The 23,259-nt window shown below is 41.8% G+C and overlaps 1 protein-coding gene across 1 annotated transcript in view; it reads right to left on the bottom strand.

Moving 5' to 3' along the window:
- The window catches only part of DGKQ (diacylglycerol kinase theta), a 278,163-nt gene that overhangs the window by 193,502 nt on the left and 61,402 nt on the right, over nucleotides 1-23,259 (bottom strand). Inside the window, exon 2 of the mRNA XM_089670873.1 lies at nucleotides 18,944-19,023. Coding sequence (XP_089526999.1) covers nucleotides 18,944-19,023 — 80 coding nt within the window. The remainder of the gene's footprint in view (nucleotides 1-18,943; nucleotides 19,024-23,259) is intronic.

The following is a 23,259-nucleotide window of genomic DNA, read 5'->3' as shown; positions in this document are numbered from 1 at the left end:
CAATCAGCATGACAGCTCTGACCATCCCTACAATCAGCATGACAGCTCTGACCATCCCTACACTCAGCATGACAGCTCTGACCATCCCTACACTCAGCAATCACACTTCTGACCATCCCTACACTCAGCAATCACAGCTATGATAATCCATACACTCTGCATGAAAGCTCTGACCATCCCAACACTCAGCAAGACAGCTCTGACCATCCCTACAATCAGCATGACAGCTCTGACCATCCCTACAATCAGCATGACAGCTCTGACCATCCCTACAATCAGCATGACAGCTCTGACCATCCCTATACTCAGCAATCACACTTCTGACCATCCCTATACTCAGCAATCACACTTCTGATCATCCCTATACTCAGCAATCACACTTCTGATCATCCCTATACTCAGCAATCACACTTCTGACCATCCCTATACTCAGCAATCACACTTCTGATCATCCCTATACTCAGCAATCACACTTCTGATCATCCCTATACTCAGCAATCACACTTCTGATCATCCCTATACTCAGCAATCACACTTCTGATCATCTCTACACTCAGCAATCACACTTCTGATCATCTCTACACTCGGAATGACAGCTTCCATGAATAAGCCAATACAAAACCAGTGTTAAGGCTACCCAGCAGATCTACATATGGGTGACACCCGGCCCCCACACCCACTCCTCCGACTCAGTGGTTCCTGCCACCGTTATACTTCCTGGATGGCCACGGAAGCCATGATGACCCGATGTGCGACATCACTGCATGCACCTCAAACTTTACTGCTGAAAAACATACAATGCTGTGTTTGGGAGTGGTGGCCAGAGTAGATAAGAAGGAATAGAAGAGTGTAATGTGTGTTGCCATTGCCAGGTACTGGGGTAATATGTCCTGTATGGTGCCTGGTCAGGGTCCTGAGGCCACCCGCTGTGTGTGTGTGTGTGTGTGTGTGTGTGTGTGTTTGCTCTGCAGCAGAGTGAAAGAGAGGGATACAAATGGTGAAGAATGGAGCTCAATACTGAGAGGAGCGAGTGCAGAGTTGAGGGGTGCAGAAAGAGTGGCTTGTCAGCACTGTCTGGGAAAGCGGAGGAGAGGAAGGGAACTGTGAGTGGCCGGGACTGAACAGGGACACTAAGCAGAGTGAATGGGCTGAGAGAGCCACCGGGCTAGTGAGAGGCAGCCGAAGAGGGGACTGCTTGCACCAGGGCAGCAGAATGAGTGGAGAGCCTGCTGAATCCGGTGTAGCATGAAGATTAATGCTATACTGGGGACCACTTCGTTAAGCAGGAAAAAAAAAAAGTAAACCCTGCTGCTTGCCCTGTGGACCTGCAATTCACATCGGGCGATGTGAATTGGACGTCTCTGATACCAGCAGTCTTCAGTAGGGGCTTTCTCAGCTGAGCACACCCTCCTGCATGCATGCCTCAGCTAAGGGCAGATGAATTCAAGGAAGTAAATGCTACTTGAATCATCTGCCCTTACTCAATATCGCCATGACCAGAAGTGCTAGAAAGGTGTTTTTCAAAGTGATTTATCAGCAAAACAAAGCATGGATGGATGAGTGCGTTTACACTACTAAAAATTAATTACACAACATTTGGTTTGTGGTGTCAGATGCAGTGTAGCTCCACTTTAAGCACAGCTGAATTTCAAATAGTAAGAACAGTTAGAATCTTAGAAATTAAAAAAACACACTTCCTTCATAACAAACACTGAATGGCGGCATAGTTTCTATGTGTGACAGGGGGATTACAAATGTCTGGTGGAGGTGATGGAATGCATCTATTAGAGCTGCAATTGAAAGAATGTTTTTTTTTTTTTTTTCCCAACAAGAATTGTCCTTGATTCAGTGACTGGCTCAAGGCTGCAGTTTCATACTAGCAGCTACAACCCTGCCATTATAGAAAAGAATAATGCCTCTAGTAAAAATGAAAAATAGTTTGTCTTTCCATTCAGCTATAGAATCCAACATTTAAAAAGAAACCTGTCAGAACAGAAATATGGTAGCTTCAACTTCCGACTTGTTTTTGAATGTGTATGCCCCAAGGACTACATTCTTATCCTTCTTTCCTTTCTTTTGAGTCATCGACCTGAAACAAGTATATGTACTGTATGTTAAGTGTTGAACACCCGATAAGTATATGTTCCAGGTTGGTGACTCAATAGGTGGTTAACCCAGGATTAAGATGACAGCCACAGTGCCTGCACTATTGCAAGAGCTCTTAAAAAAAAAAAAATATGCATCCAAATGAGAACTCTTCAATTACAAACAAGGGTCTGACACCAGGTGACATTGGGTGCTTTAGTTCTGGCAAAAGGCAGCAGTATTTGGGTTAGGGGGCCCTTTGCATAGACACTAACAGTTTGTCTGGAATGGGAAAGGGACCAGCATCTCTCTGAACACAGAACCCAGACTCAACAGCTTTTTTGGCCAGCAACAGATCATTATTAGAAGTGATCTACTGATGTACAACTGCATGGGGAAGATGGGAAGGAAGGGGTATATCCAGACGGACCATAAACAGAAAAAAAGTGTAACCAAAGAAATTAGAAAAGAAACAAAAAAAACCTAATCTTATCTTAACCACTAACCACCACCGCCTCCCAGCCCTTTAAGTGGACCTAAATGATGGGAGGTAGAGGAGGGCATTCCAATCATGTAATCACGGTGATTGGCAGTTGCAGAGGTGACATAATCAGAAAGCTTTCCTGTAACTGTTTGCTGGGAGCGCGCTCTCACCACAGTAAAGTGTTTACCAATAGACGCATTTATGCGGGTGCTAGGTGTTAAAGCCCATTTTCTGTGAGGCCATATATTTGTGCCAGATTGGTGGGAAATAGTGAATGTTACATGAGTATATTACACAAACTGATTTTTTCCCCCTGCATGCATTGCAATGTTGTGTTGAAATAAAGCTCTCCTTAAGTAAAATGCATGCGCTCCCTTTGACCCTTACCACTTTGCTACATTACATAAACGTTGCACTAATGTGACATTTTATTCAACAGTTTGTCACATTCGTTACAATATCAATTGTAAAAAAACTCTAAAAATGGATTTAGAGGGAAAAGGGCCCAGGAAATCAAGTAGGTAAACACTATTACCCAATTCTGACAGCTCACCAAATACACCACTGATTCAGCATAGGAGAGGACAACTTAGCCTTCCTAAAAAGTACCTGAAAGTGCCCTTGGTGTTCAGCCTCAAAAAAAGAAAAAAAAAAAAAGTATGTGAAATTGAATATGTAAAGTTTTTAAAAACATATATTTTTTGTTACCGTAAAATATATTTCTCTGAGTTCACTGACCAACACAGCGTCTTCCATTCTCAACCATAGGGTTTATAGCACCACCTACAGGAGTAGGGCAGTAGGCAGAAAAAAAAACTGCACCACATATGGGCAGTCCTGGCTGATATAAACCCCCTCTCTGCAAAGGCAATCCGGTTGGTAATAAGCTGTGTCACAAGATTAAAAAAAAAAAAAAATCCAGAGAGGAGTGCGTACTGTGTCGGTCAATGAACTCACAGAAAGGGATTTTACAGCGAGTAACAAAAGAAATCCCGTTTTCGCTTTCGTTCATTGATGGACACAGCATCTTCCATTCTTAGCCATAGGGACGTCTTAAAGCAGTGCCAAACAGTGAGGGGTGGGAGAAACCAAGGCCACGGATGGAGAACCACCTTATCTTTGTGCACCACCAAATAAGGAGATCTACAGGACAAAGCCACCACCCCCAACACTCTGAGAGCAGAAGTGATAGCCATTAAAAAGGCTACCTTCTGGGACAGGGTTAGCAAGGGAATCTTCCTAATATTTTCAAAAGTTAGGCTTTTGGAGAACAGAGAGAACCAGATTCAGACCCCATGATGGCAACAGGGAGCGCACAGGAGGTGCCACATGCCTAACCCCTTGAACGAAAGTATGGATCAAAAGAGTGCGAGGCTAGAGGACGTTGAAAGAAAATGGCCAAATCGGAATGGGTCTCGTGAGTACTTAACGCCAGCTTCTTTTTGCAGAAAAGACAAAATTCTAGCCATTGAAAAGGAACGCGGATGAACACCTGCAGCCTCACACCACTAAATATATGAAAAAAACTAAAATAAATACCATAAACATAACATATATACTCATAATAAAAATGGTGATAAGATCCTACAGGGATCTAAAACATAATGATATGTGCCACATAAATTGGTGAATATTGTGAATCTGTTAATTCGGTCCTAAATTGGACCCAATGTATGGTGAATAAAAAATAGAATAAAAACACCCCAATCCCAGAAAAACGGGATTGTAAACATACACCAAGTGTCATACACAGTGAATCCCAAATGCGGGATAATCATGTAACAAAGTGACAAAGTGCTTGACCCCCAAAAACCAATAAGCACATAAAACTGTACAATTCACAGCAATAAATCATGTGATAAAAAAATTAATAAAAATACAAAATGGTGAACAAATCAATTATAAAATAAAGAAACGTCCAATAAAGTGCAAAAATTTGCAAATAAAGTGATTCAATATTTCAGGACATGAAGGTGGTACGGTGCATGTGAAGACAATCAGATATATATCCTTCAATGGCTAAAATGCCCCCTCACCTCCTTAACATGACACAATGGGCCAATGCGTCTTTCGGATCACACCTGGATCCTTCACGGCTAATATCTCCTCACTATACAATCTCCAGGGACCCTTTCATCAATGGTGGTTCACACACAGCAGAAAAGATTCCACTTCCACCAGTAGGTAACGCAATACAGCCGTGCAGGGTGGATTTGAATTAAATCAAACTGATTTAAATCAAGATTTAAATCACTAGTAAGGCTTGATTTAAATCATAGTTTTCTACATAGACTAATTCTTGCTGGTATAACTTTAATATGCAAGTAGATGAAGATTTTTAGAATAACTTTTCATATTAGTTTTTTTATCCCCAGTTTAATAGGTTAATCATTCATATTTGCACAACTTTTCTGTTGTACTTAGGAAGGAGAGAAATAATCATTACCTTAATAATAACAATTTAAATAGATTTATTCAACTGAAACAATAACATTCCAGCATATGTTATTTGCTTAAACATCCATGTTTGTTAACTAATTTGGCTAAACAAAATATATATATTTTAAGAAACTTAGACTGTCAGCCCCTTCCTCCTCACACTTAGTTTCACTTTCTTCTTGTGCAGATCTATTCCACTCCAAACAATCGGAAAAATATTGTTTCTATTCTATTCACTGAACTTCTTGAAACTTAGCACTGAAGGGGTTGATTCTGTATTCATAGGTTTGTAGAAGTTAGGATTAAGGTCTTTTTCTTAACTCTGTTCATGTTATAACATTTTTGCTGTGAAGAAGAGGTATGTGATCTCCGCTGAGTCAAATTCAGTGTTGAGAACTGCAAAAGTAAACCAATCATCTGTGATAATATCTTGTAGGGAGAGAAACTGCCCAATAATCTTACAAAGACCTCTGGAAGAGCATGACATTGTGAATGGATTAAAGGAATTTATTTACCAAAAAAATTAAACATATACAGCCTTATTCTACATAATTAAAAAACTAATCTTTATTTCATGATGGAATAACCTTTGGATGGTAATATATTTTCCTCAAAAAGCATTTTATTCAAAAAAATCCGATTTTTTTTGATTTTTTTTTTAAAAATCATTGATTTTTATCCACCCTGCAGCCATGTATCTCATTGTGGCCATGAAAGAAGAAAAAAGATCCTCCATAGTGTAACTCTATTTATTCCATTGTATATTGATGAAAAAACGCCAAGTTTACACTCACTTTTTTGCAGAAGTATACAGGCTATGGGTGTATTTTGCATGAAATTAGGTGTACCAAGATGGCGTCCGCCGGAATTACATCACCGCGCATCTACGCATTGCGTCACGCTCCACACGTGACTTCCTCAGGATTCACTAAATAAATGCCTTCCATGTGCATTGGTATATCTTTTAAGTAGACTTCCATGCCTTTAGCATGGTAGGAATCACAGACTCCAACAGACCCATCTCTTAGAACCTGGCTTTCCATAGCCAAGCCGCTAAAGCCAGCAGTCATAAAGCAGGGTGAAAGATCAGCCCTTGAGACAGAAGATCTGCACTGAGTGGAAGATGCCAAGGAATGTCCGCGACCAGCCACACCACGTCGGTATACCAAGGCGGATTGGCGAGGCCAATCTGGCGCCAACAAGATGATCAGAAAGCCTTCAGCCTCTATCCTTCGCAGCAGCTGGGGTAGCTTGAGAGGAGGAAATGCATAGAGGAGATGATATTGGCCCCATGATGCCACCAGAGCATCTGTTGTGTCCACCAGCAGATCCTTTGTCCTGGCCATGAATCTCAGCACCTTCGTGTTGAACTGAGACGCCAGGAGATCCACGTCTGGAGTTCCACGCCAGGCATGTGCACAACAGAGAGCCAGTACATGACGCTCTCAACACCTGAGAATTCAGGAGATTTGCAGTGACGCTGCCACACTCCGTGTCCCCCCTGGTGGTTGACATAGGCCACTGACATGGCATTGTCCAATTGGACCTGGACCAGATGCCCCCCAAAGATGTTTTGTCCACTGTTCCAGGCAGAGCTTGATCATCTGAAGCTCCAGGACACCGATTGGTAAATCCAGACTCCACCGGCATCCATCAACCCTGGGTCAAGCTTGCCCCCAGCACTCCTCCCCAGCCAAACAGGCTGGCATCCATAGTGACCACCATCCAATGCAAGGGAAGAAACAATTTCCCCTCCTGAAGGACAGAAGGGCCACCAGAGCAGGGACATCTTGGTCTTTTGACCCAGAAAAAACTAGGTGTCCAAGGATTCGGGGGACTTGTCCCACTTGGACAGGATTTCCCTCTGAAAGGTCCTTGTATGTAACTGAGCATACACAACCACCTCAATGGCAGAGACCATCAGTCCCAGGACTTCTGCTCGTACACAAAGCAGTTCAGGGCCTTGAGATCCAGAATCAGGCAAAACCATCATTTCTTCAAAACTGTAAACAAGTTGGAGCAGAACCCCCAAAACTGTTGTGAAAGCGGAGACTGGAACAATCACCCCTTGATTCAGCAAGCTCTGAACCGCCCTGTATGAGGCCTGCAGGCAAGCTGGAAAAAAGCGCAGGTTAGAGCGAAAAAAACCTCTGAAGGACAAGATTCAAATTCTATTTTGTACCCAGAGAGGATAAGCTATTGGATCCACTTGTCAAAAATCAGGGAGGTCCACAGGGTGGCAAAGCAGCCCATACAACATCCCTTCCTGGACATGGGGGGGGGCGAACCTTCATGCTGAGGAGGACTTGTCTGCTGGCTTGACTGGTTTGGAAGTTCAGTGTCGCTTGGTACCCTCAGAGTGGGCCTTGAACAGCATGGAAACCTTATCAGCAGATCCAGGGGGACGAAAAAACCTCTTGTGTGCAGAAAAGGAAGGATCACGCTTGTAACATGTTTCTTTCTCCCATTAGGACTACGGAAGAAAAGTACTCTTCCCCCCTCCCCCAGTACAATTTTTGATGATGTTGCCCAGGGTGGTCCCGAAGGGGTGATCACCCTGGAAGGGAAAATCCGTGAGAGCCTTCTTTGATGTCTGGTCTGCAAACCAACATTTAAGCCACAGCACATGCCGAAGCACCACCACTGAAACAGGAAGGTTGGAAAGCAAAGGGGCCGCATCCAGGGATGCATAACACAATCTTAAGGCCCTGGACCAGCTGGACTGCCAATTCCATGTAAGCTGGGGGAACTCTCTTCCCCTCCAGGCCATGGCGAAGGGGTTTGGCCCATTTAGTGAGGGCCTGGAACACTAGGGTAGTGGTAAAAACTGGTCGAAGAGCCAAGCCAGCAATAGTGAATGCTGTGTGGGCAGCAGACTCCACCTTCCTCTCTGCCGAATCCTTAAAGGACAGAGACTCCTCCACTGGCATCATGGTAGCTTTATTGAACCTGGAAATAGGAGGGTCTACGACAGGCGGCACAGTCCACTTCTTCAGAAATGATTCAATGAAGGTAGGGATGCATCAATACCAAGTATTTTCACGAGTACTCATACCAGAAACTGATACTATGCAGTGCGATCTGCATCAATAAAAATTGCACCACAAAGATTAGCATACAATTTAAACAGGAGTACGATTCATGTCCAAATCGCATGCGGTTTCCCCAATGCTCCAGTGTGAACCCAGGCTTGTCATAGCCTGAGTTCACACAGGAGCGATGCGGGAAAGCTCCCTGCATGGATCCCAGGCTGAGCGGAGAGTGGGCTTGTGGGGATGTATACTATGGAGGCAGTTTCTGCATATTCTCGGTAGGAGAGGAGAGAAAGTGGCAGGGATTGGAAATCTATGCCACTTTCTCTGCTCTCCTTGCAGCCATGACAGTTCGGGCTAGACGGCATCTGATTGGACAGCATCATCCATGTGATGGTGCTGACCAATCAAAAGCCCAAATTACTAGCAGCACATGTAGTGAATGACAAAAATGAGGCCTCCCACCTGCTAGCTAGGTTTTCACTTTAAATTTATTTCTAATGCCTTATATCACCCTCCAGTCTATCAGCCTACAGCTCTTCTGGGTTCAGATGCTGATCTTCCCTGGACAGAGCTCTTAAAAGTGACTGTAAATGTTGATTTCTTTTTTTTATTATTTATTTATTTTTTTAACATATATGATATACTTACCAGTGCAATAATTTTGAAGCTGGACCCTCCAACCCTAGAATCCTTACAAATACTGAAATACCGGCCGAATCTGAGTCTTTGAAACTGGCCACTCAGCAGGTATATAAAATATTAACTAGCACTGCAACCAAGCACCAAGGTGGGGTTTATGACTGCAGTCTTTGACACCAAAGATGGGAGTTACTATAGCATTCTTTAAATGTACCTGTGCTGGGAGTAATTATTGCAATCTCTGAAACCAGTGCTGGGGGGTTATTACTGTGGTTTGTGACATCAAAGATAGGGGACTCCAATGATGATGATGAATGTCAATCCACATGTTCCTATCTATCTCCCTCAACTATCTTCCCATACGTTGATATTGAAAATTGTTCTTGTTCCTCTAAGGTACTGAAGTACGTGATGCTCCTAGTCCTCCTACAGTGGTCTGTGGACATTGACATGGACTTCAACAGCAGCAGTCCAAAGACTATATATTAAGTCCACATAATCCAACTATTGAAATGGGCCAATCAACAGCAAGATGTGCCACCAACAGATCACACTGATATTTTCATGGAGGAGTGGAAGAGGACTCCAGTAGTAACCTGTGAAGCTCTGGTGAACTCAATGCCCAAGAGGTTTATGGCAGTGCTGGAAAATAATGGTGGCCACACAAAATATTGACACTTTGGGCCTAATTTTGGACATTTTCATTTAGGGGTGTACTCACTTTTGTTGCCAGCGGTTTAGACATTAATGGCTGTGTGTTGAGTTATTTTGAGGGGACATTAAATTTACACTGTTATACAAGCTGTACACTCACTACTTTACATTGTAGCAAAGTGTCATTTCTTCAGTGTTGTCACATGAAAAGATTTAATAAAATATTTACAAAATTGTTAGGGGTGTACTCACTTCTGTGAGATACTGTATACCAAGTGAACTATATACCATTATTAAATGAAAAGATGAGTTCAGGAAAATCTCAAAAGGATCACTTTCCTGGATAGGACGAATTAACATGGTTAAGAGGGTGATACTACCTAAAATCTTGTATAAATTTCAAATGCTTCCAATATACTTGCCGCCTGCATATTTTAGAGTACTAAAAAGGGATGATGAGATATATATAGACAAATAAAAAACCAAGGGTGATATATGATGTCTTGTGTAAGGATAAAAATAAATGGGGGCCTAAATATGCCAGAGATTAAAAAATACTACTGTGCAGTAATTATATCACGAAAAATGGAATGGGTGTATAATTCACAGGGGAAAAGTAGGGTAGGGATTGAACAAACACGGAGTGATGCACAATTAGATAAAATTATCTGGGTTCCACAACAGTATCGTATGTTTTCTGAAAACACTAGCACTCTACCAAAGAATGTATTTAGGGTATGGGACTTCATTCACAAACAAAATGGATGGGAATATAATTCACCATTAATACCACTGGTGGGAATGAATGTTTTCCCACCTGGGAAGAGCACTATTGCAGAAATTCAGATTAAAATTAGGAATACGCAGTTAAAGGATATGAAAAAAGGGGAGTTAAACACTTTACAGGAGTTGAAATAAAAAAGGGATATGTCTCAGGTGATAGATGAATGGCGGTATTATCAATTAAGACATTTGCTGTATCACTTCCACAGCCATTAAGAGGGGTTGAAAATTTGTATCCTTTAGAGCAATTACTGAAATTTAAAAGGAACACAAAAACATTGCACTTAGCGCATTTATAAGACACTTTCAATAATTGCTGAACCGGTTGTTCCACTGTATATAGGCAAATGGGAAAAAAGGAGTTGAAAACACAGCTGGGTAAGCAGCAGAGAAAGAATTTTGGCAGGAAGTAGTTCAATAAATAGTAGAGATTTTCTAGGAGAGGGTATAGCTAAAGATCCATGGGTTTGCTTATGCCATAAAACTGATCTAACAGTAAAACCATATAAGAATACGATGACACCTCATTTAATTAATGCGGTAAAAGGGCTGATCCCTAAATTTTGGAAGGCCCAAGAGACCCCTAAATTAAAAGATTGGATAAAGAGAGTAGAATTTATATATAGAAAGGAAGAACTATATTACAGTGGAGAAGATAAAATGGGTAAATTCATAAAAATCTGGGAAAGATGGTGCGCATTTAAAACCACACAGAGGTTCGCTGAGTTGATGGAGTAGAACAGTGGTCGGCAAGCCGCGGCTCGCGAGCCACATGCGGCTCTTTACCCAGTCTAATGCGGCTCTTCTGTGTGCCGGGCGCCTGCTCCCCTCCCTCCTCTCGGTCGGCCGCTCCCCTGCCTCCTCTCGGTTGGCAGCCCCAAAAGTCCGCGCGGACCTTTTAATCCGGCTTGCGGATGTGGCTGTCAGGATGTGTGTAGGCGGGGCAGCGTGCCGAACGTGAGGGGAGGGGAGCTAGGCTCCTCTCACAGTCCGCCCTGAAGACCCGAACGGCGCGGGAAGACAGCGAGAGGAACGCAAAAGGTAAGTGAATTGACACGGGGGACTTGGCTTACTAGAAGGGGGGGGGGGGAATAGTACTGTGGGGGATGAAATACTATATGAGGGATGAATTACTTTATGAGGGATGAAATACTATATGGGGGGATGAAATACTATATGGGGGATGAATTACTATATCAGGGATGAATTACTATATGAGGGATGAAATACTATATGGGGGGATGAAATACTATATGGGGGGATGAAATACTATATGGGGGGATGAATTACTATATGAGGGATGAAATACTATATGGGGGGATGAAATACTATATGAGGGATGAAATACTATATGGGGGATGAATTACTATATGAGGGATGAATTACTGTATGAGGGATGAAATACTATATGGGGGGATGAAATACTATATGAGGGATGAAATACTATATGAGGGGATGAAATACTATATGGGGGGATGAAATACTATATGGGGGATGAAATACTATATGAGGGATGAAATACTATATGAGGGATGAATTACTATATGAGGGATGAAATACTATATGGGGGGATGAAATACTATATGGGGGGATGAAATACTATATGGGGGGATGAAATACTATATGAGGGATGAATTACTATATGAGGGATGAAATACTATATGGGGGGATGAAATACTATATGGGGGGATGAAATACTATATGAGGGATGAATTACTATATGGGGGGATGAAATACTATATGAGGGATGAATTACTATATGAGGGATGAAATACTATATGAGGGATGAAATACTATATGGGGGGATGAAATACTATATGAGGGATGAAATACTATATGGGGGGATGAAATACTATATGAGGGATGAAATACTATATGAGGGATGAATTACTATATGGGGGATGAAATACTATATGAGGGATGAAATACTATATGGGGGATGAAATACTATATGGGGGATGAAATACTATACGGGGGATGAAATACTATACGGGGGATGAAATACTATACGAGGGATGAAATACTATACGGGGGATGAATTGCTATGGGGGATGAATTACTATATGGGGGATGAATTACTATGGGGGATGAATTACTATATGGAGGATGAATTACTATATGGGGGATGAATTACTATATGGGGGATGAATTACTATGGGGGATGAATTACTATGGGGGATGAATTACACTATGGGGGATGAATTACACTATGGGGGATGAATTACTATATGGGGGATGAATTACTATGGGGGATGAATTACTATATGGGAGATGTATTTTCAGTTTTAAAAATGTGGCTCTCAAAATAAATTTCAATCATGGTTTTGGCGAGATTTGGCTCAGTTGAAAAAAAAGGTTGCCCACCACTGGAGTAGAAGAATAAAGAGAAAATAGGAATGAGAAGAGGGAGAAACATAGTGATAAGAGGATATAATAAAGTTAGAGGAGAAACAAAAAGGTGTGAAGGTGGACTACTATGGGAATAAGAAGGACTTCTAAAAAAAAAAAAAAAAAAAAAAAGGGAGGATAAGGAGGTTGTAGATGATTATGTATTAAAATGTTGTTAGGTTTTGTAAGATGCAATTAATAAAAATATAATAAAGAAATAAAATAAATATCTCCTTCTTACCAAACTCACCCTTTTTCCCCCCAAACCCATCAGTCATATGGAAGCAGTGTATTTACCACATAATCTGTGTAACCAAATCCCCAATCAGGTGCTCCCCCAGTTGACGTTGATTTGACAAAAGGGGCATGCCATCGCTGGCAATTCTAATTGTACAATATTATTTTGTACAATAGTGAAGCCTGGGTCTTTTTTCTTCCAATTTTGTCTTCTCAGCACTACGGGGAGGATAGCCTCAATGATTAAACTGCGTGTACGATCCATCACATATTCAGTAAACAGGAAAAACAGCAGACAGCCAGTTAACACACCTCTCACAAGAGCAGCAACAAAATGGCACAAAGTTATGGTATCTGCATCTATTATTCATAATATATTCATTTTAATTCATTTGGTGGTAGTTTACAACCAGGGAAAGTGAATAATTTGCAAACCCCATTCACACCAAATGCATTAACTGCGCCTAAACAAGAGTGATTTACATGCTTAAATGTGTGCTTTTAACGCTAAGACTCCAGAAGATTCTGGCAGCTGGATTTATCTTCAGTACATACACATGTTCTTGTTTTTAAACCCTTTAATGTCTCAGCAAGTTCAGAAAAATATCGGTTGATCTGCCAGAAATACACTCAGCACCTAAGGTAAACCATAGATGAGGGGTGCTCAACCGGTGTCCCAGGGAGCCCTCTAATGTGGCCCGCGACCTCAAGCCAGGGCAGCGTATGCCCAGGGTCAGCAACCCATTGATTGTTATCTGAGCTTGCTGACTCCCCCATCCCAGAGCAACAGAGTGCATGCAGCCGGTGCTGGCAGCAGAAGAAGAAGGTGGCCACAGAGGGAGCAGGAGCTGCATAAGCCGATACTTCCTTGGTAGCGCCAACTCCAGTCCCAGGTGGAGCGATACTAAGTGCACCTCACCTGGGACCTTTCTAGCAGCCTGCAGAGCTACATCAGGAGAGGGGCTCAAGATAGTAAGGGCTGGCTTACATTTGCAGATTGGAAAGCAGTAAAACACCATAGTTGAGACGTGTTTTTACCACATACCCCCAACCATTGGTGTAGCTTCAGGGGTCGCAATTGGCAACTCCACCCCATGCGGCCTCTGTCACATTCTGGTTTACACTTGGACAGGAGGGGCAGTAAGGGCAGCATATACAGAAACCAATCCTCTTCATTTTCCTCCTTTGAATGCTGAAAGCCAGCTTCTCATCCTCTCCCTCTCACCAGCATTAAACGACTGCAGCAGCAAAATGTTCATTATGCTATTTAAAATAAAAAACTTGAAATTCTGAACCATTTCATTTTGACCCCCGACTTAAGTGGCCCTCGCTCTTCAAAATATTAAGCAACCCTGCCATAGATTAAAGGATTTTCTTTCCTACCATCTGATTCCATCATCAACACAGTCAATGTTGATGGGGGAATACCTCCTGCAAGCTACTGTATTCTGCTGGCCGGAGGGCCCAAGAAGCTGACCTAACTGGCAGAATACAATGACCGGTCCCTGCTGAACTGGCCAAGAGTCGATCCATCGATGGCTAGCTTAAGTCATATTGTTGACTGACAACACACAGCATTTTTGTGGACTGATTGTTGTCACCCTTGCCCAGTGTCTTTTACTAAACCACTATTAGATTTCTAGTGTATCTGTAGTACAAGATAAGAATTAAGAGAAATAAGCAACCTCTGTGAGAGAACACCGGAAATGTGTAGAGGACACAGGACAACTCAATATGATCAACAGTTTTTTTGGCACAAACATCAAACAGATATTGAAACATGTTCAAAGGTATATTTAACAGATCAAAGGCAGCAGCAAATAAGAAAAGTTAATTGAAACCGTTTACACACACTTTAAGCTCAGCTTTACAAGTAAAACTAGCATTTGCAAAAAATGTACAACTGTTGGATCTACTTGCAGCCTTTACTGAAGTTAACCTGTGCTTATGCATGGTTTTATTATGGTCAGCTTGTGATGATCATTGATTGTATATATTCTGGATTAAGTAAAACCAGTTTCTGCTGTACAATTTAGTATTAAAAATGAAAAAAATAGTAAAAATTAACTACTTAAGGCAAAAACCATGACACATTTACTGTACAAAAGATATTTACTTACAGTGGCTATTAAAAGTCTACACACCCCTGTTAAAATGTCAGGTTTATGTGATGTACAAAAAGATGTGACAAAGATAAATAATTTCAGAACTTTTTCTGCCCTTAATGTAACCTATAAACTATACAACTCAGTTGAACAACAAACTGAAATCTTTTATGGGGAGGGAAGTAAAAATAAAAAAAATAAGGTTGCATAAGTGTGCACACCCTTAAACTAAATACTTTGTTTAAGCACCTTTTGATTTTATTACAGCACTCAGTCTTTTTGGGTATGAATATCAGCATGGTCCATCTTGACTTGGCAATATTTGCCAACTCTTCCTCATAAAAATGCTCCAATAATGTCAGATTGTGAGGGCATCTCCTGTGCACAGCCCTCTTGAGATCAATATTCTTCTGGTGAAGCCATTCCTTTGTTGATTTGGATGTATGCTTTAGGTCATTGTCATGCTGAAAGATGAAGTTCCTTTTCATGTTCAGCTTTCTAGCAGGAGCCTGAAGGTTTTGTACCATTTTTTTACTGGTATTTGAAACTGTTCATAATTCTCTCTACCTTGACTAAGGCCCCAGTTCCAGCTGACGAAAAACAGCCCCAATGCAAATTGATGCCACCGCCATGCTTCACTGTGGGTATGGTGTTCTTTTGCTGATGTGCAGTGTTTTTGTGCCAAACATATCTTTTGGAGTTATGGTCAAAAAGTTCAACCTTGGTTTCATCAGACCATAACACATTTTCCCTCATGCTTTTGGGAGACTTAAGATGTGTTTTTGCTAAATTTAGCTGGGCTTGGATGTTTTTCTTCATAAGAAAAGGCTTCCATCTTGCCACTCTACCCCATAGCCCAGACATGAAGAATATGGGAGATTGTTGTCACATGTACCACACTTTTGCTGTAGGATGCGACTAAGAAAATGTCAGGAAAGACCTACTAGAACAGCTGAACTTTATTTGGGGTTAATCAGAGGCACTTTAAATGATGGCAGGTGTGTACTGACTCCTATTTAACATGAATTTGAATGCGATTGCTTAATTCTGAACACCGCTACATCCCCAGTCATAAGAAGGTGTGCACACTTCTGCAACCATATTATTTTAGTTTTTTATATATAACCCCCCCCCCCCCCCCCCCCCAACCTTTTAACAGGGCTATGTAGAGTTTTTATATCCACTGTAAATAAGTTATTTTAAATATCCTTGTGAACAGTATTGAAAAATACTAAAAATCATGGGTAGAATTCCTAAAGAGTGTCATAGATACTCTTCTAGAATTCCTTTGCACCTCCGCAACAAAATTTTCTGTGTTTTTGACAGACTCGTGTACCTGTTGGGAACTAGTACATTAATCTGTCTTAGGAGGTGGTAGCACTGAGGGCAAAGTGTCCATACTCTATAACTGAGCTCCCTCCCCAGTCATCGTCACAGGTGCACGGCCAAGGAGTTTTGTAGTGGCCAAACTACTTGTGCTGCAAGACTAGTTCCCCATCAGGTTCGCCCACTGTGTGACTCATCAGCACCCAAATATGGGCATTGCCATATTGCCATGCTGGTTAATGATATAAGCCATTATCCCCATCCCTTTGTTTACATTAAATTTTCAGCATTTCCCAGTCGGCAGCTGAATAGGGCAAGAGATGAGTCAAAGGTGGTAAGTCAGCTAATGTCCTAGCAACCACAAACCCTGTGCGAGAAAGTGTCATATTCATGACAGCTTTACAGCACACACACCGCACTCTGAGCACTAGCTTCTCTAAGTACATCAGTTCAGAGTTGGTCCCAATTACCATCATTGTCCTAATAACTACTTGCCAACCGCAGATAGCCGAATGACGGCTACACTGCGGCCGGCCAGTTCTGGGAGGGCGTCATATGACGTCCTCCCAGAACGCGCTCTCCTGCGCGCCCCCTACGGACACAGCTGATTACATGATGTGGTAAAAGGGCCAATCACAGCGTCCTTTTACCACGTGATCAGCCGTGTCCAATGACACGCTGATCACCGGGAAATGCAATTGCCGGTTCTCGGCTGCACTTTCCTCACGCTGTTGGAGCGCAAGGAAAGTACTGCCAAGAACCGGCAGTTGCCAGAGCAGGGATCGGCACCGATCATCAGGGTACTGATGATCGGTGCCCAGCAGTGCCACCCACCAGTTCTGCCCACCTGTGCCCAGCAGTGCACTCACCTGTGCCCAGAAGTGCCACCCACTTGTGCCCAGCAATGCAGTGCTGCCAGTCATTGCCACCAGTCAGTGCCCAGCACTTGTGCATCAGTGCCCAGCAGTTGCGCCAGTCAATGCCTAGCAGTGCCACTAGTCAGTGCCCAGCAGTGATGCCAGTCAGTGCCACCTATCAGTGCTGTCTATCAGTACCCATGAGTGCCGCCTATCAGTGCCGCCTATCCGTGACACCTCATTAGTGCTGCCTATCAGTACCCTTCAGTGCTGCCCATCAGTGCTGCCTATCAGTGCCCATCAGTGCTGCCTCATCAATGCACATCAGTGAAGGAGAAAAATTACCTGTTTGAAAAATTTTATAATAGAAACAAAGAAAAAAAATTTTTTTTTTCAATTTTGTTTGCAATTTTTTTGTTTATAGCACAAAAAGTAAAGCGCCCAGCGGCGATTAAATACCACCAAAAGAAAGATCTATTTGCGAGAAAAAAATGAAAAAAAATTTCATATGGGTACAGTCTTGCATGACAGCGCAATTGTCAAAGTGCGACAGCGCTGAAAGCTGAAAATTGGCCTGGTAAAGAAGGGGGTATAAGTGCCCAGTAGGCAAGTAGTTAACTGGCAGTAACTCATTTGGAAACTGTCGCAGTCATAGAGACAGATTCGTAGTTATAAGAACAGCCTAAATCTGGCAAACGTGTTGGTACTGGTACTGAAAACGGCACAAAGGTTTGCCTGAATTATGCAAGGATTGTAACAGGTTTACTGATCTCCCCAGCATGTATTGCATCTGGCAAAGGCACTGGTCATATTGGCTGTGACATAGGCTGTTGTGGGATAGTCAATTAGGGAGAGCCATTCAGACATCTGCTCCCATATCAGCCCCCGCTACTCTAAGATTCTCTGGAATAGCACAGAACACAACGTTTTTACATTAGAAAGAAAAAGAAAATCTTCTGATTGGTTGCCATGGATAAAACAGCAATGAAAAATAACAGACCTTGCAACATGACATTCTCCAAAAATGGTACTAAATACTCCATTCCAAAGCTTTTCTTAACATTCTCTACCTTAAATCACCTGACAATTGAGCAAAGTCTTTGTAAAAGCAGCCAGAATTCAGAATAGTTATGCATGGCAACCAGTCCGATTCTGTCTTCAATTTTCACAGCTTAACTGAAAAGGCTGAAGACAGAAGCTAATTGGTTGCTATGCACAGCTGCTCTAGATTCTGTCTGCTCCAGTTTTAATGAATTCTCTCCAATGAGGGATATTTAAGAGAATTTTGTATGAACCAGAAAATAAAAATGCTTCCCATGATACATCTTGCATTATTATGAAGACAAAAAACTGTTCATTTTTGGGGCACAGAATGCTCTCAATTAGGCTTCAGGCACACTGGGCTTAAAAAAAAAAAAAAAAAAAAAAAAACACACCAGTTCCCTTAACATAAAAAAAAACAAAAAAAAAACACCCATATAGAGTTTTTGTACACGTTTAGGCGTGTTTACAGTTTCTTTTGCCAGGAAACTTCAATCAAAAACACAAACTAGAAGGGATTTTTTTTGCCTCTAAATGCAGAGCTTAAAATATGCCTCTGAAACATCCTAATGTAAACACATAGGATAACATTGAGCTTCTTCTACAGGCAAAACACTCCTGTAGAAGCTGAGTTTTTTAAGCCAGTGTGCATGGACCCTTAAGAAAATCCAAAGGTTGGTTAAGAGTTTACTATTTCCGTACTTTGTTGATGTGTTTTTGTATTCCTAATTACAAAAGTTAGAGTGTGCTTTTGTTCAAAATGGAAAAATGGTTAGCGTAACCTAAGATGCGTATATAAAAATGAAAGAAAAAAAAAAGAAAAAAAAAACCCACAACCAAACAAAACCAAGAATGCTGCCGATTACTTACCCGTACTAGACTTGGAGTCATACAGCTACACAGGGTCTTCACGTGTTTTAAGCATTTTTCATGGGACATAAAATTGCAAACTGAAAAACGAAGAAATGCAAGAAAGAAAGCACATTAGCCATTTATAATTCTATAAAATATTATATTATTTCTACTGAGTTGCAAGTATATCTAAAAACATTGTTATTTTATACCCAATAATTTTTATTATGGGGGGGGGTTGGCAAACCAATAAAATCACAATATTTCAACTGAAAAAAAACACGTATCTGCTCAATGCAATAGGATTGCACAAAGTGGCTCCGGTTTTCCTCTTCTGGGGTACCCCAACAGTGCTACTGGCACCTCCTTTTCTCCGTGTACCTCCAGCTGCTTCCTATGGTGGCACACCTGCAGACTCGGTCCCGAGCCACACTGCCTGCATCCATAGAAACAGACAGCGTGGCTCAGCCCCGCCCCCTCATCACAACATTTGACTGACAGCAGCAGGAGCCAATGGCTTCTACTTCCTCAGCAAAGTCTGACAGTGGGAAGGGCTGCTTTAGGTGGGCACATCGCTGGATTGAGTGAGGACTCAGGTAACTATAAGGGGGGCATAAGGAGGCAATATAATACACTAGAACATTTTTTAGCTTAATGCAGGGAATACATTAAAGAAAAATATGTTTAGACTTTAGAACCACTTTAAAGCTAAATTCCAGGTATATGTCTCATTGCCTAGTCACAGTGGTCCAGATTGCCCAAGTGCCCAACTATGCCCATTTCAGCCTCCCTCCTCCATTAATAGAGGCTGTACTATAGCTTCTATGAATGAAAAAACCTCTATGAATGAAGGACGGGCAAATGATTGAAAGGTCCATCTCCTCCATTCAGGTTTCATTCAAAGCACTGATAGTACAGCTTCATGACTGGAGGAGGTGGACAGAAGGGGCGGGCTTAGTAAGTGTCTGTCAAAGGTCCCTCAGCTCTATTAACCTCTGTGGTGGTTGTGGAATGGGAGTAAAAGATTTCTACTAAAGCAGCATACAGTACAAAGGACATGTCACACTGATAGCAACATCTGTTGTACTTAGGTTTTGTTTGTTTTTCCTAAAAACTTAGGCTTTAAGTGGCGTTGTTGCAATATGCTACCAAAAATGAAACATTTATGAAAAATATTCAGAACAGGTAAGTATAACACCTTTTTATTTTAACAAGAAAAGTTTAACAAAAAAAAGTATCACTTTAACACACTGGACAATGGAAATTTCATCCACAGCCTGAAAGGTAAAGCATAATCTAAACTGAAAGTTTCAGGAGATAAGAGTACAAAAGTATAAGTGCACTAGTTCTTTAAACTGACTGCTTCATTAAAAAACACTGAAAATAAAAATATATATGGAATGACAAAACAGAACCAGGAGCAACCGAGGTTTGCAATAAGACCATTCTTTTTCATGGTGTTTTGCCTCAAATTCTGTATACAATCTTTGATCTCTCAGAAATAAAAGAAAACAATGTTCAGATTGTGACTAGAAATCAATAGAAACTGTTCCCAATGTGACAAAGCAGTGTTCAGAATAATCTAGAATGCTGAAAGGTGGCCTCAGTGGCAGCAAATCCACACAGAGGGAGTATGTCACAACAAGAATGAAGACACACACACATATAAATCCTAATGAGGCTTTCCAGGGCAATATTAATAAGAAAGATGAGAAGCTGCATAGGCTGCAATGCTATTAATGCCGTTTGTCATCTCCTCGATGGAGCTTAAGGATATTCTAGTTTTCTATTTTCTGCCGTACATTCAGAATACATGTCTCAATTCTGACAGATCTACATTCTACAAGGAGTCTTTATACTCAGCCAAGATCAAAACATAATCTAAAATAATGGTGTTGTATTATAATCTTTCAAGAGACAAAATAAAAGAAAAAAAAAACTTTTATGCTTCAAAGGGTCCATATACATAAAATGGCAGATGGACTTTTAATAAGGATCTGACCACAAAAATAGATTCTTCATATATACACGCACACTTGTATCCTATCTACTGTTGTATAAAATCAGGGAAAAGGCCTGATGGTTTTACACAGCACCCAATAACATTTTCCCCCAGACAGTAGCAAATAAGGCTGTCTGCAGAAGATTATGCACTGTAATCAAAGAGGAACTAAAAACATTGAAAGTTGTGCCCAAAAAGGCAAGGAGGGAGCAAAGAAGTCTGTTCAGTTAATAGTGAATGAGATGGACAATAAAGCAGAAGGATGTACACAGGGGCGGACTGACCATTTGGAAACTCGGGCACTGCCCGAGGGCCCGGGGTCAGTAGGGGGCCCCATGAGATGCCCCTGGTATCTTTTTCGAGTTTGGGCAAGGACACAGGGGCCCCATGATCCCCTATTGCCTGGGAGCCCCATGAGTTGTCAGTCTGCCCCTGGATGTACATCTTCTACATTTATCAGAAGACTGACCACAAGATACTCCAGCTGTCACACCCACATATGCCGCAACCTCTGTTGCCGCTACAACCTGCCCAGAAACGTAGCTGAGGGTGTGCCCATGTACACTGCCTGCCTCCTCTCTACGGCAGCAACCACGCCTCTTTACAGAAAGGTGAAGGACGCCCTCTCCTAGGTTTGGTCCGGTCAGTCAGGCTGGATGGATTGGGTCCGTCACAGTAAGAGTGGCAGTACGGGTGGGTGGTAAAAAAAAACATTATACTGTAGCCCCAATCATTACTTCCCACCCAGAAGGAACCGGAGCTCGCCCCAGGCCAAAATGAAGATATCAGAGGACAGACGGAAGACTGTATCTTCTCCTTCTGTGGGTCCTGACTGTTCTGCCTTCCAAGCTGTATCATACAATGCTGTAAATTTGTCCGGCACCATGCAGCACAGGTTTATTGAAATGATTCTTTTTAATAGGATATATTGTGTATGTGAAATACGGCTGAAAAGTCCCAATAATACATAACCTATTAAAAAATGGGAGCATAAACAGCAAGCATGTGGTGCCAAATTACAGACCAACTCCAGGAAAGAGAAAAAAGTCCACCTGTAAGGTAAACTGGATTTGCAGCACCAGAAAATCTGTGAGGGCCTATGCTCGTGCTCATTGCACACATGCTCATATTTCTGAGCAAAGGGGCAATGTTAGACGTACTATTCAAGTTTGTCACGCTCGCATTTGTACCCAAGTGCACGTGCGAGCATACCAATTAGCGTGTGCACTTGGCGCCCAGTGGCCTATTTAAACTGGTCTGTAACTATGAGCAGTTGCTGAAGGGTCTTCAGCTTGTTCCTGAGACCTGATCCGCTTAACCTGCTTACCTGTGTATGACCTGGTTTACCTTTGGACTTTGCTTCTGCATCCATCCTGTTCATCCGATTTTTCTGACCTTGTCCTGTTTACTGGACATGTCAGGGTCGAGCCACATTGTGTGTGTGTTTATGGATGCACAAAGCAGGGCTCAGGAGCACGCTCACACATGTGCCACCATAGGAAGCAGATTCCTATGGTGACACATGGAGAAGCCTAGAGCGTTGGCAAGGGACCCCAGAAGAGGAGGTTCGGGGCCACTTTGTGCAACACCATTGCACAGTGCAGGCAAATTTACACCGGATTTTAATTTTAAAAAATTAGTCTTTACAACCTCTTTAATTAAAAATATCACAAAGTTTTTACCGAACTCTGCAATATCAACAAGTACATCCTGTCACATGGGCAATAAAAACCCACAAGCATATACATGCATGCCCCCAAAATAAATTCTGGCAAACTAAACGATACCCAACAGTACAAAAGCTCCTACGTGGATATGCATAACTTATCAAATGTACATTCACAATGCCTTCTACACTCCTTTAGCCAGGTCCAGCAGATAGAGAAAAGATCCTATCCAAGCAGTTCAGACTTTGCAATTGTTTAAAAGTCCTAGATTACCGCTTTCCTCCAATATGTCACTGCTGTTTGTAGGTAAGCAATATACACTCATACAGCAATACAATTGCGGCTACCTATAGCAAGCAACCAGAACTCATCTTGTACTGGTCTTCCTGTAGCAAAATGAATTCAGATAACTTGCTATAGGTATCTACACTTAAAACAGACCAGTCACATACCTGGAAAACAAACTGGATACAGGTTTTAAAAATGCATAGGCTAATTGGTAGATCCAGTGATATAGATAGCGTAAAGTTTTTCTTAGGCATGTTTCACATACAGTCATGGCCGAAATTGTTGGCACCCTTGATATTTCTCCAGGAAATCATGTATTTCTCACGAAACGTATTGCATTAACACATGTTTTGCTATACACATGTTTATTCCCTTTG

The sequence above is a fragment of the Staurois parvus genome, unplaced genomic scaffold (assembly GCF_062004578.1).
Source record: "Staurois parvus isolate SC_StPar_1 unplaced genomic scaffold, SC_StPar_1.0 ptg000096l, whole genome shotgun sequence".
Classification (NCBI taxonomy): Eukaryota; Metazoa; Chordata; class Amphibia; order Anura; family Ranidae; genus Staurois; species Staurois parvus.
Note: the sequence above shows the minus strand (reverse complement) of the source record. Positions and strands in the feature narration are given on the sequence as shown.